A 19,526-nucleotide genomic window follows, 5' to 3' on the forward strand; every position below is an offset into this window, starting at 1 on the left:
AATCCAAGGTTCAAGGTTCTTTTAATATAACCAATATATACAAAATATTAGGTAACTCAAGGCTGAGAGTATAGCTCGAATGCAATTGAGCTACCTTGAAACAACACTAAATATGCACAAAAATCCAACGTCTTGTTCTAAGATATTGCTTCTTAACCTGAGGTTACGGTTCCAGGAGGCAAGCATAATATTTGCTACTACACAGCTATAGAAAAATGCAGTTTTTCCAATCAGAGGGTCTAACTTGGCCAAAAAAAAAGAAAAAAACGATTTCTACAAAAAAACCTTTTATTAGTTAATTTGGGTTTCAAAAAAAAGCCCTTGCAACATTATATTCGAAAGCAAAAATGAAACTTATGTAATTGAAGAATGACCCAAAAAACTTACGAATATATTTTAAGGGAGTCGCTGGGAGATTGATTTAAATTCTGAAGATGTTTTTTTGCTTTTCTTTGGGGGGGGGGTGCTGCTGGTTTTAGCACAAAAAGCGTCACTGGTTTTGGCCAAAAAATACTGAGCAACGATGATCTGGAGTAGAAATTCCAACTGTAAGACAATTTCTGGACTGTTCAAGTATTTATGAGAATGTGCAATTGAAAAGAGTGGCTGAAAACTATTTTCTTTGGATTCCCGTGCTCCTTGACGATAAGCGTCCGTGTATCATGGAAACTCCCCTTAAATTAATGTTTCCCTAACTAGACTGACTTGCAGTTTATCTCAATTTATCAGGGTCATTTAAAGAAAGTTGACTTATGCTGGTTAAAACTCGAGTGGGGTTATTTGGTTGAAAACATGGGTACCTACAGGGGAGACAGTGAGTGGACCATGCTCCGCTGGAAATTTGGAACTTACTAGTCTAACAGAGTAGGAAATTCGACAGAGTAGGGAAAAATCATGGAAGGAAAACAGAAGATGAAGGCTGCCTACAAATCGGTTTTGACCCTTAGTTAGGGCAATATAAGTTCTAATTTTGACTGAATAACCCTTTTCCAGTTTTCCACCACCATTTTTACAGTTTTCACAAATATTTTTTATTTTGAGTAAAAAAGAGTAAGTTCTTCATGATAGCAAATAAATAAATGGTAAATAAATGTTAAATAGCGATCCTTATCAATCGAGAAACATTAATAAACTAAATTCTGATAATATCAAACAGTTCGTGGTAACGAACTGTAGTAAGGAGCGACCCGGCTCAATAGTAACCAAAACTCTAAAAAATAGAATTTTGATACCAATAGCTACATAAAAAAATAGCATTTTAATGCTGATTTCAAATATATAACTTTCATCAAGATTAGTTTGACCTATCAAAAGTTAAGAGCCTGAGAAAATTTGCCTCATTTTAGAAAATAGGGGAAACACCTCCTAAAAGTCACACAATCTTAACGAAAATCACACCATCAGATTCAGCGTATCAGAGAACCTTATTGTAGAAGTTTCAAGCTCCTATCTACAAAAATGTGGAATTTCTCATTTTTTGCCAGAAGACAAATCACGGATGAGTGTTTATTTGTTTTTTGTTTTTTTGTTTTGTTTTTTTTTCCCAGGGGTCTTCGTATCGACCCAGTCGTCCTAGAATGTCGCGGGAGGGCTCATTCTAGCGGAAATTAAAAGTTCTAGTGCCCTTTTTAAGTGACCAAAGAAATTGGAGGGCACCTAGGCCCCCTCCCTCGCTCATTTTTCCCAAAAGTCACCGGATCAAAATTCTGAGATAGCCATTTTATTCACCATAGTCAAAAAAACCTAATAACTATATCTTTGGGGACGACTTACTACCCCGCAGTCTCCCTGGGAGGGGTTGCAAGTTACAAACTTTGACCTGTGTTTACATATAGTAATGGTTACTGGGAAGTGTACGGACGTTTTCAGGGGGATTTTTTTTGGTTTTGGTAGGGAGAGTTGAGGTGGGGGGGGCGGTTACGTGGGAGGATCTTTCCATGGAAAAACTTCTCATGGGGGAAGAGACTTTCAATGAAGGGGGTGCAGGATTTTTTTGCATTATTTGAAAAAACAAGGAAAAAATAAATATGAGAAGTTTTATCTACTGAAAGTCAGGAGCAGCATTAAAACTTAAAACGAGAAGAAATTATTGCGCATATGAGGGGTTTACCTCCTCGTAATACCTCGCTCTTTACGCGAAAGTATTTTTAGTAATTTCAACTATTTATTCTACGGCCTTTGTGATTCAAGGGTCATTCTTAAGGAATTGGGACAGAATTTAAGCTGTAGTGTAAAAAGCAAGGTATCGACGAGGGGTGAACTCCCTCATATGCGCAATAAAAATATACGAATATAGAAGTTCGTTACGTAAGTTAATTCGTACATTACTTATATTTTTTACTAATGAAAATGTTCATAAAACAATTAAAAGTTCTAGTTGCCTTTTTAAGTAATCAAAATTAGAGGGCAGCTAGGCTTCCTCCCTCTCTCCTTTTTTCTCAAAATCTTCCGATTAAAACTATCAGATAGCCATTTAGCCAAAACGAAAATTAATATGCAATTTTCGTTTTAATTATTTATGTGCGGAGAGCCAAGATCAAAACATGCATGAATTAAAATACGTCTAGAAATTAAATAAAAAAACAAGTTTTTTTAATGAAAGTAAGGAGCGACATTAAAACATAAAACGAACAGAAATTACTCCGTATATGAAAGGGGCTTTTCTTCCTCAACGCCCCGCTCTTTACGCTAAAGTTTTTTCCTTTTTAAAAAGTAGAGCTAAGAGAAAGAGTCAAACTTTAGCGTAAACAGCGGGGCGTTGAGGAAGAAAAGCCCCTTTCATATACGGAGTAATTTCTGTTCGTTTTAAGTTTTAATGTCGCTCCTTACTTCCATTAAAAAAAACTTGTTTTTTTATTCAATTAAGTCAAAGAATCATCTGTGTATAGTGATTTCAAATATTTATTCTTATCGAGTTTGAAGCTATGGATCAAAAGTTATTAGTACATAAGTAAGTTCGCATAATTATAGAAAAAAGAGGAAAGCTTAAAAATGGTGCAATCCCGACAGAAATAAGGAGTCAAATTCAGCATATCTTAGTACCCGTAAGCCAATACCTGAAGTCACTATAATGGGAAATGTTTAGTTTTGTGTTTTCCCCGCGACGGATGCGTGCTTTTTGCGTTTTATTATTATTATTTTTCTGTTACTAGGAGTGATTGTTTGCCTACTTAAGAAAACCTTTTTATTTTACGTTGTTATGAAGTTTAATACCTTCAAATAAGTGGGTTTTGGTAATAAATATTAAATTAAAAATAATAGTATTTCTCTAACCCTCTAGCCCTCAAAGATTGCAGCTTTTCTCAATATCGCCCAGGACTAAAACTTCTTATTTGATTTTCTTAATCCTAGTTTTATTGCTTCACTTTGAACTAACTACTTTGAAAACACTCTGCTTTTCATAATCACAGAGTCTGAAGACGTTAAGATTATTGATGTTTGATGACCAGACTGGGAAAATATCGATGTTACCCAATAATGTCCTTCCAACGCTTCGGCATTTCTCAAATAAACTGAACTCTAGAAGTTCCTACCTTATTTTTTATAAGTAGGCTATTTTTTGTGCATTCTTTTGTAATTACTTTTTTCATTTTATCCACTTTTACGTACTTGATATACTTTTTTCATTACCTTTCAAAAAATGTTTGTCTCTATGCTTTGCTGCCCATCAAAAACATGACAGACAGCATTGAAATATTAACCGTTTTACTGCATTGGCAAAATTATTGTGTTCATGAAACTACACCGTTTCAAAAATGTAACCAAATAAATAAAAAAGGTTTTTCAACAGAAAGTAAAAGCATAGAATGAACCAAAATTACTCTGTATGTAACGGAGACTACACCTCCTCAACTGCTTGCTCGCTCAATTAAAGTTTTTAATGCTTTAAAAGCTTCTTTTTCCAATTTCATGGTCCTTGCGTTTCAGCAAATGTTCTTAAATAATTTGGACAAAAAGTCAAACTTTAGAGTAAGGAACTAAGGAGAGGACAGTCCCCCTCATATAAGGAAATTTGTTCTAATTTTTAAAGTTGATTCTTATTTTAAGTTCAAAATAATCTGAAATCATGAGCATACCTAACCAAGTATTTGAAATTCCGGACCCCTTAAAACCCGAGTTTCTTGTTGTCAGATTGCAAATATCAATAATTTTAAACTGATTTGTACCGCCCTGCCTTCTCATTTTTTCTTCTGATTAATAATTAAAATGTTAGATTGAAATTAAAATTTTAGCAACATTTGAATATGCAGTTCAACTTTGGAATAAATAGTAATTTTTTTAAATAAGTCATTGTTAATACTTGTGTTGTTGATTGTGCTTGCACAGTAACATCTTCCTCCTTTGTCATGTTTCGACAGGAAAAAATAATCACTCCTATCACATTGGGACAAACCTTGTATTTTTTTGTCCAATTTTGTCCTTAGGTTTTATCAGCACTGATTTTGTGAATCTACAGTTTTTTCTACAATCACTATTTTTAATATTGGACTGCAACATCAATAGAACTTATTTTAATTTATTTTATTTAGATCCTGCTGAAACTTAGAGCAGCTATACTTTTCAATTTAATTCAAAATTCGGGAACAAGCTAAAACCTGCTTCCTTGCCAACAACGAATCAATTCAAAATTGAATAAAAGTGAAACCACTTTTTTTATGTAAAGGCTGATGGCTGGGCGTGCTTCACTCTTGTATATCATTTTATAATTCGCAAGATTTCACTTTCTTTTAATCTAATATTCTCTCTCTACAAATCAATTTAACTGTTGATGGTCAAGTTTAAATTTTACTTTTTGCGGTTTTATCAGAATCTGATCTGCGGTTTTCATCCAATATTTATAGTCATTGTCTTTATATAGCTCTGGCAGCAATTATTTCTACACATATTTTTACCTGCATTACATTTTTGTGTGTATTGTATTTCAATACATATCAATCTAATCTTGTGTATATCAGCATATTCATTCGGATGATTTCCCTTTCGTTTTCATATCAGGGTGTTTAGTTCCCTGAACTTTATTTTAAAGATCCCCATAGAATTAAAATTTACTTTATTGGTTATGGAAACCATTTACTAAGAGTTCAAAACTAAAGTCCTAGTTTCAAACTAGTGACGCCAATTGGAGGGGGATGTCCCATAGTGTTTTTGTCTCCCTCTAGCCTCCCATAGAATATTTTAACCTCCAAGATGTATAATTTTCTTAGTATTTTCATTGAAAAACAACTTTTTTGCATTCCCATGAAAAAATTAAAAAAAACTTGCCCCCATGTATACATATTGAAGAGCATATTTTTCTCTCTCTTCTGACGTTTTGATGGTGTCATTATTCCATAACTTGCGTTGAAATTAGTCCCTTTAGGAAGACGGTGAGGCTACATTATAATTACAGCTATTATGAGAAGAATATTTATATCCAACGCAGTCGTATTGGGTAAAGTGAAAGCCCCAATTAAAAAGAAATGTTGCGCATATTCAAAGTAAATTTTAGTTTTAACTTTTAATAAAGTACTTAGTATGCTGCAGCGTAAATACATTCTGTTATCTGGGCTTCAATTCCAATTTAGATGTTTGTCAAAGAAAAAAAACAGAGTTTAATTTTATTTAAACTTATTTATATTTATGCGCTACAAATTCGCATATAATGACTCCATAAGCATTACGGGCAGTGCTTCACTGGAGACTGAAAAGTTGTACGGATGATTTTTAGTGCCGCTGAGTTTAATGCAATAAGTAAGTAAGTAAGTAAGACGGCACTAGACCCTTAAGGTCCAAACCGGCTGCGCTGATCTCCGTTTTGTGGCCCTTCAGCCAGGAAGTGCAATGGGGGGTTGGGGGCCAACATGTGCTTTCACACACCCTTCCTGCTTCCCTTCCCCAGATTTCTCCAGGTACCCATTTAGAGCTGGGTCGACTCTGGCTGAGCTTAAAGAGTCACGCTACTGACCCCCGTCCCAAACTAAATAACTGATCGCAACAAGGATTGAAACGATGCCCCTTGGACACACAATTCCCACGCCAGCGCGCCAACCACTCAGCCAGGCCAACCATGTTAATGCAATAGGATACTCAAATTATTTATAGGATGCCATAATAGAACCTTTTTAGCAATTGTACCCGCAGTGAGAAGGGCGCCATAAATTTGCCCCTTTTTTAGAAGACGAAAGATCTCATCTCCCACCTTGAAGCCATGGGAATGCGAGACTGACTTAAGCTTACATACTTAGGCTCATACCTAAGGGGGGATTCCTGGAGCTAATTCTTCGTAGAAATCTTGAGTCTCTTATGCACTTTTCAAAAATTTTATAGATTTTTCTGCATTCTTATGCTTTCACTCTCGAAGTTGTGCCCTGCCTTATCCGAGCTGAAATTCAGCGTGTGTATTTGCAACGATTTAATATAAGTGTTCTCTAGTCACCGATTCAATGGGATCGCCTTAGAAAAAACAAGAACAAGGGTAATCAGTTAGCGACAGCCACGTCCTATGAACTACGTTTGGGTGGTAAAATCCAGGAGAATAATACGATACCCTGTTTACGTGTCTTGCTAGGTAGCTCTTCTTGTAATTTCATTATTTCGAACATGCCGAATTAGAACAATTTTTTTGAAGATGTTTAGCGCCGGATTAGAATAATTTTTATCGACTTGTTATTTAGTTACTAAAATAAGTGGTAGTTTTCCGCTTTTGTAAATATCCAATAGATTTAATTTCTTATTCAATTTTTTGTTATATGTTGCTTAAAAAACTTGAAAACAATAACTTTTATTGAAAACTGTAAAAGCACAAGTGATTTTATTCGGGGTAACGGGTAACATTCCAGTTCTTGAAGTCAGGGTCTTGCTCGCAGTGCACTCAAGAGTTAATATTTAAGCTACTCAGACTATAAAGACCAAATAAAACTTCATGAGAGCGAAGACTCCATGCTTCCTGTCATATTTTCTGAGATATATGCTAAACCAACGTTATATTTTCATATTGTGCTGATAGTTGAGTCCCTGTTGTGCCGGCTGAACCAAGGGCGCCGGCTGAACCAAGGGTGCCGGCTGAAAATTTTTGGCAGACGCCAAAATAGCAGTGGTAGTTTGGTTACAGAGAATATATTTCTGGATATTTTTTCGTGGGAAAAAGTTTATTTTTGAGTAAATTTTGAACGACCTGGAAAATTCATGGAAAACGGATCAGTTTATTTAACCAATAATATCTTTAATTATTATGCACTTAATCGTAAAAGATGATCAAACTCAAACCAAGATTATAGAAAGATTTATTGATTCCTTTGATTACAAAATATGTAGACTTGTCTTTATGCAATTTCCTATGTCTTAGAATATTTTACAGAAGGAGTAGAGACATTCGAAAATTCTCCTGCCTGCATAGATACCAATTTTTTATTTTACAATGGCCATGTACCTCTTTCCTAACAGGACAATTCTCCCCCTGGAATTTAAATCCCTTATATACTCAGACATTTAAAAAAATAAAATACCGTAAAAAAAAACAAAATTCAAACTTACTATCCAGCTGTCTAAGTGACCTTCTTACTCTTTATTGTCCTATTCAACGACATAAAATGAACAGGTTCCAAAACATTTTCGTCACAGGAGAATGTTATAAAATAGTTTGTGATAAAAAACTGGAAGTAAAAAGTGACTTGGACCAATACACCAAAACTAAAAATGGAATTCTCAAGACAATTGCTAAACCGGCAGTATTGGCTTTTTATGCTGATTCTAAATATATATATATACTAGCTGTTGGGGTGGCGCTTCGTGCCACCCCAACACCTAGTTGGTGGGGCGCTTCGCGCCCCCCCAAGCCCCCGCGCGCGCGTAAGTCGTTACGCGCCATATTAGTTATGCGCCATTGTAGTTGTGTCCCTGTGTCCCACCTGTGAATATAGATAGATTTATATATGTGTTTCAAACTACGTAAAAATTGCGAATAAACAACATTCTTGGCTTTCCCATTGTCTGTGCATATACAAAAACGTATGTACTAATAATGACGTCATATGCAAACGCTCTTTTTACAAACAAACAAACATGCATCCACACAACTCGTTTTTATATAGATAGATAGATAGATAGATACAATACAAATTAACTGCGTAAAACTTGCGAATATACAACATTCTTCGCTGTCCAATTGTCGCTGCGTATAAATACATTGTCAGGTTTACCGACCCTCGAACATGCAACGTACAATTGTCCATGGGAAAAACAATCAGTATTAAGATCTATACCACATTTTTCTAATGATTGACCTTGAGCTTTGTTAATGGTGATTGCAAATGCTAATCGAATTGGGAATTGCAATCTTTTAAATTGAAAAGGCAGATCCGTTGGAATCATGGGAATGCGAGGAATAAGAACAGCCTCACCCTCAAAAGACCCTGCCAAGATTGTGGCCTCTATTAGGTTTTCCATTGTTTTTTTTTACGGCAAGTCGAGTGCCATTGCAAAGCTTTGGTGGGTTGATATTTCTCAAAAGTATTGTTGGTACGCCTATTTTTAGTTGTAGCACGTGTGGTGGAAACCCTGAAAGATCTATGGAATTTAAAAATTCAGATGGATAATTAACCGCTTCATTTGGTTCCAAAACTGTGTCGACTGACTTGTAAAGGACTGCCTGGTCTCGAATCTTGGTCAAAACAATATTGTTGATTTCGTGGACGTCTATATTTTTGGGTGCGAGAATCGCTCTTTCACTTAGCCATTTATTATTTTTATAATTTTTTAGAATATTCGGAAATACTTTTTCAATCAATTCATTTTTGGACGTCACTAAATTACAGAAATCAGCAGGTAGTTGTATACGTCCTGAAATTGAGTCTACTGGGAGCTTTCCGTTTCCAATTGTCAGCAATTGATCTGAAAATGTTTGACCAGAGTCATCGTTTTGCAATCGGACACGCATATTTGTAGTTAATTTTAATATTTTTACGTGTGCCCATAAATTAGAATTTTTCAGGCAAGCATTCATTCGTCTTCAATGGCTCTGGTGGTGCAGCCAATAGAGGAAGTTTAACTTTTCCTGAGGCGCAACACATTCCCATTGTTTCACCATTGAATTTCAAGGCCTTGCAATAGGGACAAATTTTAGACATTGTCCCGATTTGAACACATCTACTCAAGCTATAATCATCGACTGGGTTGTACCTGAATGCCAGGCGATAACTTTCAGTTGGTCTGATTCCTCGGCACGCTTTCTTTTCTTACTTTCTCTATCAGCAGCAAGCCTGATTTCTTGCTGTTCTTGTAATTCCTCGGCACGCCTTCTTTTTTCACTTTCTATTTTAGCAGCAAGTCTGCTTCCGCGTTGCTCTGGTAGTTCCTCGGCACGCTTTCTGTTCTTTTTTTCTCTATCAGCCTCAAGCCTGTTTCCTTGCTGTTCTTTTGATTCCTCGGCACGCTTTCTGTTCTTTCTTTCTCTATCAGCCTTAAGCCTGTTTCCTTGCTGTTCTTTTGATTCCTCGGCACGCTTTCTGTTCTTTCTTTCTCTATCAGCCTCAAGCCTGTTTCCTTGCTGTTCTTTTGATTCCTCGGCACGCTTTCTTTTCTGACTTTCTCTATCAGCAGCAAGTTTTTTGGCATAGACTCTTTGAGTATCTTCATCGGCTTTTGCCATGGTAAGTTCATCAGTCATTGTAAACTTAAACATTAATAGATTTCTACGTGAACATATGTCTTAAATATCTTGAATGACGTCACCGTCAAAGCAAAAATGACGACAACTAATTTCATGACGTCAGTCAACACAGAAACATGACGTCACCTGATCCACAGACAGACACACAGACAGACACACAGACAGACAACTTATTTTTATATATATATAGATAGTTCCTTTAGTTCATTGTTACCCACCACAAATCTGAGAAAATTTGTCTGATTTGTGAAAAAGGGGAAACATCCTCCAAAAAGCAAGCGATCTTATTGAAAATCCCTTTACTAGATACATCATATCAGAAAACCCTACCGTAGAGGTTTCAAGCTCCAATCTTAAAAATGTGGAATTTCGCTTTTCTTTTAGAAAAAAATCGTCTACGCATGTTTGTTTGTTTTGCATTTTCCCAGGGGTGACTGTATCAAGCCAAAGGTCCAAGGTAATTTGAAGGGAGCTCATTCAAGCGTAAATTTAAAGCTCTTTTTTAAGTGACCATACAGATTGGGTCAGGGGAAGTCTTTGTTTTCTGCCATTTTAGGGCACCAAATAGGGCTTTATCCCGAAGAGGATGAATTTATAATCAATTTAGAATCCTGAGAAGCTAATTGATAAAAAAGCATCAATAACTTTATTTTAGGCTTCCCAGTTGCAAAGGAAATAATGCCACAAGGGGGCAATACTGAATTGAGCCAAGTTGTTTCGCTTTATTTGTAATGAAATTAGGCTACTTTTGATGATCTATAGTTGCGTATCAGCGGATGGGCTGGGCGGATGACTCACCTACCCAGCGAGGGGCGGGTAGGTGAGTCATTGTTTAGGTGGGGGTAGGGTAGATTCTCTTCACGAGGCTTATCTATACAGCTAAAATGCTACATTCGCATATCTACCAGAACAGACGTGGAAAGGCCAAGGCAGGTCATCATCAGCCCCGCCAGGTAATTTCTTTTGGGTGACAATAACGGCTAGGAACTTAGTTTTCAGCAATTTTAAATAGTAAAATTGTTCTTTTTCTACTTAAAACAACATTTTTAAAACAAACAGAAATAATTATGTATACGAGGGGGTTTCTCCCCTCCTCAACACCTCGCTATTTACGCTGAGGTTTAAATTTTATCCCAATTCTTTAAAAACGACTCCTGAAATATATTGGTCGTTTAATTAGATTAATTAGATTAATAGTGCTCGTTTAGATTAATTAGTGCTCGTTTAATTAGATTAATAAGTAACTTTTCTTAAGTTTCGAAAAACTGTAGCTTCAGAAGCAAGGCGTTGAGGAAGGGGGCAACCCCCCTAATATGTGTAACAATTTCTGTTCATTTTAAGTTTTAATGTTGCTCCTTATTTTCAGTGAAAAAAACTTGTTTTTCTTATTTAATGAAGCTTAGAGACAAACATTTTTCAACGGAAATTTTCAGCATTTTTCAACGGATGCAACGGAAAAACTATGCCAATTAAAGTAAAAGCTTATAAAAATGAAAAAAGTAAGTAATATAAAAGTATATAAAAATGAAAAAGTAAGCGAAAACCAAGATATAAACTTCCACAATTCAGTTCTGTTGAGCAATGACGAAGTCTTGGACGGATATTTTTTTAAAATATCGACAGTTTTGAACTTGGTTATCAAACACTAAAATATTTAGTGCCTTTAGACTCAGTGTTTATTAAAAAGTAACGGATTATCAAATTCATTTGTTCAAAATAAAACATTAAAACTAAGATTAGGAAAACCAAATAAAAATTTTTAATTCAATATTTTTAATTTAATTTTGAATACCAAAAACCAAATTATTTGACACTTCTGTGCCTCATAACTCTTTATCGAATACTCTTAATCATAACTCTTTTTCAAAGTGGCAACTTGATAAATACAATCACTCCTGGAAAAAAAATGATAATAAAACAAAAATAACGTATCCGTTCAGGGGCAAAATACAAAAATTCCCAGCATTCCGTTCAGGGGAAACATTTCTGATTATATCAGCTTCAAGTATCAGCTCATGTGTACTCTTGCAATGCAAGCAAATGCCGACGGCATATTTTTCCCAAAATTGCCCCTGATTAAGTTGTTTTCCTAGTGTTCTCTATAATTATTAAATAAAAAAAAAACAAGTTTTTTTTTAATGAAAGTAAGGAGCGACATCAAAACTTAAAACGAACAGAAATTACTCCGTATATGAAAGGGGCTTTTCCTCCTCGACACCCCGCTCCTTACGCTAAAGTTTTTTATTGTTTTAAAAAGTAGAGTTGCGAGAAAGAATCAAACTTAAAAAGTAAAAAGCTGACCCTTTGATTGAATGTTATAGGCTCTTCTACTTTTGTCAAACAGTACGTGGTAACGAACTGTAGTAAGGAGCGACCCGACTCAATAGTAACCGAAACTCTAAAAAATGGAATTTGATACCAATAGTTATATCAAAAGAGTTGTATTTTTATGATGATTTTAAACATACAAGTTTTATCAAGTTTAGTCTTACCCATCAAAAGTTACGAACCTGAGAAAAGTTGCCTCATTTTAGAAAATAGGGGACACCCTAAAAGTCATTGAATCTTAACGAAAATCATGTCATCAGATTCAGTGTTTGAGAGAACACTACTGTAGAATTTTCATGCTCCTATTCACAAAAACGCGGAATTTAGCATTTTTTGCCAGAAGAAAGATCATGGATGCGTGTTTATTTGTTTGCTTTTTTCCCAGGGGTGATCGTATCGACCAAGTGGTCCTAGAATGTCACAAGAGGGCGCATTCTAATGGAAAAAAGTTCTAGTGCCCTTTTTAAGTGACTCAAAAAATTGGAGGGCACCTAGGCCCCCTTCCACGCTCATCTATTCCCAAAGTCACCTCATCAAATGGCCATTTTGTTCAGCATAGTCGAAAAACTTAATAATTATGTCTTTCGGGACGACTTAATCCCCCAGAGTCTCCGGGGGAGGGGCTGTAAGTTATAAAATTTGACCATTGTTTACATACAGTAAGGGTTATTGGGAAGTGAACAGACGTTTTCAAGGGGACTTTACCTGTTGAGGGGAGAGGTGGGTTGGGGGAGGGGGTTACGTGGGATAATCTTTCCATGGAGGAATTTATCATGAGGGAAGAGAAATAAACAGAAATTATCACTCATATAAGGGGATTCATCTCCTCCACAATACCTCGCTCTTTACGCTTAAGTTTTTAGTAATTTCAACTATGTATTCTACGGCCTTTGTGATTCAGGGATCATTTTTAAAGAATTGGGAAAAATTCAAGCTTTAGTGTAAAGAGCGAAGTATTGACTAGGGGATGAATTCCCTCATATACGCAGTAAAAATATACAAATATAGAAGTTTGTTACGAAATTTAATTCGTAATTTACGTGTATTTATTACTAATAAAAACGTTCGTAAAGAATAAAAGTTCTAGTTGCCTTTTTAAGTAACCAAAAATTAAAGGGCAACTAGGCCTCCTCCCCCACCGCTTTTTTTATCAAAATTGTCCCATCAAGACTATAAGAAAGCCATTTAGCCAAAAAAATTAATATGTAAATTATCGTTTTAATTATCCATGGGCGGTGAGGCAAAATCAAAACATGTATTAATTCAATAAAGTTCAGAAATTAAATAAAAAAAACAAGTTTTTTCAAGTGAAAGTAAAGAGCAACATTAAAACTTAAAACGAATAGAAATTATTCCGTATATGAAAGGGGTTGTCCCCTCCTCAAAGCCTCGCTCTTTATGCTAAGGATTTTTATTGTTTTAATAAGAGCTAAGAGCTCATATGCTATGAGCTCTAGCAAAATTCTAAGAATCAATAGATTGATTTAAAAGGAAAATCAGAGGCTTAATATCTCTCGGGAATTAAAATGAGAGCTCTCAGTCACGATGTCCTTCCATATATCCAAAATCATTAAGATCCGATCACCCACTCGTAAGTTATAAATACCTCAATTTTTCTAATTTTTCCTCTCCCTTCAGCCCTTCAGGTGGTCGAATCGGGGAAAACGACTTTATCAATTCAATTTGTGCAGCTCCCTGATACGCCTACCAATTTTCATCGTCATAGCACGTCCAGAAGCACCAAACTCGCCAAAGCACTGAACCCCTTCCCCCAACTCTCCCAAAGAGAGCGAATCCAGTACGGTTACGTCAATCACGTATCTACAACATTTGCTTATTCTATCCACCAAGCTTCATCCCGATTCCTCCACTCTAAGCGTTTTCCAAGATTTCCATTTCCCCCTCCAACTCCCCCCAATGTCAAAAGACCTGGTCGAGATTTGATGAATTCCTTCTAAATATCAAATTTCATCAAGATCTGGTCACCCATTCTAAGTTAAAAATACCTCAATTTTTCTAATTTTTCCAAATTAACATTCCCCAGCTCCTCCAAAGAGAACGGATCCGTTCCAATTATGTCAATCACGTATCTAGAATTTGTGCTTATTCTTCCCATCAAGTTTCATCCCGATCTCTTAACTCTAAGCGTTTTCCAAGATTTCTGTTTCCCTCCTCCAGCCCTCTATGTCCCCGGATCCGATTCGAGTCGAAAGTGGAGCATCTGAGAAATAAGATCCTTCTATACATCAAGTTTCATTAAGAACCGATCACCTATTCGTAAGATAAAATCGATAATAATAAGATATATAATAATAAGATAAAATAATAAGATAAAATCGTTTTCCAAGAATTCGGTTTCCCCCTCCAACTCTCCCCAATATCACAGGATCTGGTCGGAATTTAAATAAGAATTTTAAAGCACAAGATCCTTCTAAATATCAAATTTCATTAAGATCTGATCACCCGTTCGTAAGTTACAAATACCTCATTTTCCAAAATACCCCTCCCCCCCAACTCCACCAAAGAGAGCGGATACGGTCCAGTTATGTCATTCACGTATCTTAGACTTGTTTTTATTCTTCTCATCCAGTTTCATCCTGATCTCTCCGCTTTAAGTATTTTCTAAGATTTCTGCCCCCCCCTCTCTGATGGCACTGGATCCGTTTGAGATTTAAAATAAGAGATCTAAGTTACGAGGTCCTTTTAAATATGGAGTTTCATGAAGATCCGATCACTTATTCGTAAATTAAAAATACGTCATTTTTTCTAATTTTTCAGAATTAACCCTCCCCCCGCAATTCCCCCAAATAGAGCGGATCCGTTCCAATTATGTCAATCACGTATCTAAGACTTCTGCTTATTTTTCCCACCAAGTTTCATCCCGATCCCTCCACTCTAAGCGTTTTCCATGATTTTAGGCTCCCCCAAACTCCCCCCAATGTCGCCAGATCCGGTTGGGATTTAAAATAAGAGCTTTGAGACACGATATCCTATTAAATATCAAATTTCATTGAGATCCGACCACCCGTTCGTAAGTTGAAAATACCTCATTTTTTCTAATTTTTCAGAATTAACCTCCCCCCGCTACCCCAAAGAGAGCAAATTCGTTCCAGTTATGTCAATCACGTATCTACGCCTTGTGCTTATTTTTCCCACCAAGTTTCATCCCGATCCCTCCACTCAAAGTGTTTTCCGAGATTTTAGGTTTCCCCCTCCCAACCCCCCCCCCCCCCCGCAATGTTACCAGATCCGGTCGGCATTTAAAATAAGAGCTCTGAGACACAACATCATTCCAAGCATCAAATTTCATTAAGATCCCATCACCCGCTCATAAGTTGAAAATACTTCATTTTTTCTATTTTTTCCGAATTAACCAGCCCCACTCCCCCCAGATAGTCAAATCGGGAAAACGACTATTTCTAATTTAATCTGGTCCGGTTCCTGATACGCTTGCCAAATTTCATCGTCCTAGCTTACCTGGAAGTGCCTAAAGTAGCAAAACCGGGACCGACAGACAGACCGACAGACAGACAGACCGACAGAATTTGCTATTGCTATATGTCACTTGCCATAAAATACCAAGTGCCATAAAAAGTAGAGTTGTCAGAAAGAGTCAAACTTAAAATTATTTTAATTAAAGTCAAACTTCAGTTAATTTAATTATTGACAAGGATCGTTATTATGAATAACTTATTGACAAGATTCACTACTATGAAGAACTTGATATTTCTTTTTGTTGCTCCAATAAAATCATATAGAATAAATATTTGTACTATTTGTACTAATTTCGTACAGCTTTAATTGACATCGTATTAAGATGTCAGCATTGTTTTGTAGAGATGTCAGCATTGTTTGACGTTGCAATTAAAACGAAGACCTAAAACCATTCTTCGACGATTCATTTCAGAAACCTTTTGCACATGTTCCTCAATCTTTCTTTCGAAACGTCCTGGTTTCAGAGCTTCACCCAAAAATGTCCTTTGGTCCTGTGGCCTTGGTCCTGTGGCTTTGGACTGCTATTAGGAAGTCATTGAGCAAAACAGCAGTTTCATTCAACTGATTCTTCTTGAATGAAGTAATCAATAAAGGGGCAAAATGCCATCCATTCTTTTAAGAAGAATTTGTCACGAGAATTTCTTTCGGTTGGTTAAATCTAAATAATTTTGGATTTTACTCCATTTTGGCCCCTCCTGAAAGTATTGCACTCTTCTCGAACTCACATCTCCCTTTGACACACTCTCATACCTTAGCTATAGTTATCTCCTGTCTCGGTATTAATGTCTGTATAAGTTGTTTGTGTGCAAGCAACTGCGTGCAGTTGTCTTATGATGGACGAGCATTCGTTGCTGTGTTGACCCCACGCGGCTTGGTGCTGCAGTGAGTCACTAGTAGTACTAGTAGGAAACAAAGAGGGATTGAAGCATGACATACTAAAACATCCACAAAATTTAGAATTCCATAGGGCTAAAATTATGTAAGAATAAAATAGATGAAATTAGACTCGAAACTGGAACATGTTTGGCAATATATTTCCCCCACCGTTTAGTTTATCAGTTAAGCTAACTATGAGTCGCTGTTTATTAGGTGCACCTTATCTCTAACTATAAGTCGCTGCTATTAACTATAAGTCGCTGTTATAACAATAAGTCGCTGTTATTAAAGCTAACTAGGAGTCGCTGTTTAATAGGTGCACCTTATCTCTAACTATAAGTCGCTGTTATAACTATAAGTCGCTGTTATTAAGCTAACTATGAGTCGCTCTTTATTAGGTGCACCTTATCTCTAACTATAAGTCGCTGTTATTAACTATAAGTCGCTGTTATAACTATAAGTCGCTGTTATTAAGCTAACTATGAGTCGCTGTTTAATAGGTGCACCTTATCTCTAACTATAAGTCGCTGTTATTAACTATAAGTCACTGTTATAACTATAAGTCGCTGTTATTAAGCTAACTATGAGTCGCTGTTTATTAGGTGCACCTTATCTCTAACTATAAGTCGCTGTTATTAACTATAAGTCGCTGTTATAACTATAAGTCGCTGTTATTAAGCTAACTATGAGTCGCTGTTTATTAGGTGCACCTTATCTCAACCCGATTCTACCCACTTCTACTAAGAGCTGTGGAGTTTGTTACTCCCAAGTAGCTTGATTATCTGAGATTATTTTATTCCTTGAACTTCATCTGTCACTGTGCTGGGACGATAGCAGCTACCTTAGCCTAGCTACTTTAAGATACTTAAATAAAACAAAGTTATTTGGAAGTTTAGTTACCGTTTTTGTCCGTTTGGTTGCGACATGCATATTACTTGATATTGCTGACCTCCAGGCCATTCAAAATATACAAAACTTTCTTAAATATGTCTTTTCTTGTCTTCTGGAATATATTAACTATTCTATTGATTGTGGTAGACCTTAAGAGCAAAAGAAAAAATAACGTCTTATTGTAGCAAAGCCGCCTTAGGCCAATACAGTGACACAAAATTGTGTCAGCTTCTTACTATTTCCATCTCAAGGCCTTCCACTCAAATTATTGCCTGGCAGGGCCCAATTGCTTCATTTGGGTGCTTTTGTATTGCATTCTTGAAATCGGCGCATTTTAAAATCGAACTTATTTGACATATTGGACATTTGGTGTATTTTCAGAAAATAGGTGCTTTGGGCACATTTTTGCTTTTATGGGTGCATTATCTTATTCCATATATCTAGTAGCTCTAACTACTTCCTGACTGCCTTGCGACAAGTATGTTTGGATCGTAGTCCCTAAAGTTGCTAATTAAGTTCTCCTAAGTAAAAACGCAAGTAATGATCAGGAACACTTTAGATGGTAACGAGGCTAGTAATAGGTCACTTCGTATACGAAGTTCAACAAGTCCATTTCACTCCCAAATTGAATCTATTGTATGGGTTTGCAGTAGCCACCAGAGTCATTCATTTATTCTAATAATGGTTTCCTTGTTTTGCATAATATAATCAGATGGTTTCTTTGAATTCTTAATATTTCCCCTCCCCCCCCCCATAAGTTCTTCTTAAGATTGAAAACGGGATTGCTTACTATAACCAAGCAGCTTTTGCAAGTTACTGAAAAATGACAAAACTAATTGGAAAATCTAGCAAAAGTACGGTCATCGCCAATTAATGAATAAACGCTACTTCTTCTGAAATCAAGAGTGTATACACGCAGGATCCGACAAGAAAGTTTGAAATATTATTTTATTTAATGTTGTTTATTTTCAGGGGTTCTATGAGCGATGAACTTGAAGCCATGGTGGCTTTTCTTATCTCAGCTTGTTTCCTGTTTGCTCCCCCTGCTGGTTCAAGGTAAAAAAAATAGTGCTCCTTGTTTTGTTTTTAGAATACAAGTAAAGAGCGAAGTCAAAAATTAAAACGAACAAAATACTATGAGTGATAGGGGGATGTTACCGCCTTCGATCTAAGGTGCAAGAGGTGGCTGGAGCTTCATTGAGTAGAGTTTCATTTTCAATATTTTTTTTTTAAATAAATATAAATGTTTCTATTTTTTTGGACAATTGATCATAAACCCTACCCTCCCGTTAGGATTTAATATTTGCTATTTTTAAGGTTTAATATTGCTCTTTACTTGTATTTGTCCGTATTTTTCCGAAATTAGCTTTATGTTCGTTTATTTAATTTTTGTTGCAAATGTGTTTTTTATGTCCAGGAATAAAAGGGAGGCCCTACCCTCATTTAAAATGGGCTATAATTTTAATGCCAAATGGTTGTTTCTGCTTTACTTAAAACATTTCTGCTCTACTATCGAAGATTATTCTCTTGTTGTAATTATACTTATTTCGAGAATCAACAGAAGCGATCAGTATAATCTACCTTAATATTATATGAAAAATGAACCGATTTGAGAAATTTCACGGCCAGATTATTAACTCACATGCCATCTACCAGGAAATAGTATCTGACATGTAAGAACATTTAAATGTGTGTATGGATTTGCTTGGATATGTACTTCAGAATATAAAAAAAATCCCTAACAACTGATGTTTAATATTTCAGTTATGTTTTGGCTTTGGTAACGCGAGATTATTCGAATGCAGCCCCACGTGTAGTGAAACTTGATCATCTCTGATATTTATAATGCTTCTCAATACTGCCGAGTGGAAACTCAAAAATTTGGAGAAAAGGGAGGGGTAGGGGGACTGCCTTTACTTTCTTTTGCTCGACAGATTCATTATGGGTTTTAGTAATGGTTATTCCTGAAGTTGATTTTTATTTCAGTTTAAATCCATTTGAGAGGATTTCAGGCTGTTTTTGGTAATTTCCAAAGATTTGTTTCGTAATTGCAGAACAAAAAATAAAATAAACAATTTCTGCATAAATAGGAGTTATAATTTTGAATCAGAGATGATTCGCAATTTATTAAGATAGGATAAAATTTATTCATCATCAAATACACATACAATTTCACATTGTATTATTCCCCCAAAGGCTCGGGCCTGTAAAGAAGGGGAAAGACTCAGACAAAGCTTACTCAGAGAAAGAAAGAAACAGTAAATTAAAATAATCATTTACTCGCAGAGAG

At 35.9% G+C, this 19,526-nt stretch overlaps 1 protein-coding gene across 1 annotated transcript in view; it reads left to right on the top strand.

The window, feature by feature from the left end:
• Nucleotides 1-19,526, top strand: part of LOC136042551 (uncharacterized) — a 71,191-nt gene that overhangs the window by 6,293 nt on the left and 45,372 nt on the right. Inside the window, exon 2 of the mRNA XM_065727519.1 lies at nt 18,209-18,292. Within this exon, the coding sequence (XP_065583591.1) occupies nt 18,223-18,292 (70 nt within the window). The 5' untranslated portion in view covers nt 18,209-18,222. The remainder of the gene's footprint in view (nt 1-18,208; nt 18,293-19,526) is intronic.

The sequence above is a fragment of the Artemia franciscana genome, unplaced genomic scaffold (genome assembly GCF_032884065.1).
Source record: "Artemia franciscana unplaced genomic scaffold, ASM3288406v1 Scaffold_1463, whole genome shotgun sequence".
Lineage (NCBI taxonomy): Eukaryota > Metazoa > Arthropoda > Branchiopoda > Anostraca > Artemiidae > Artemia > Artemia franciscana.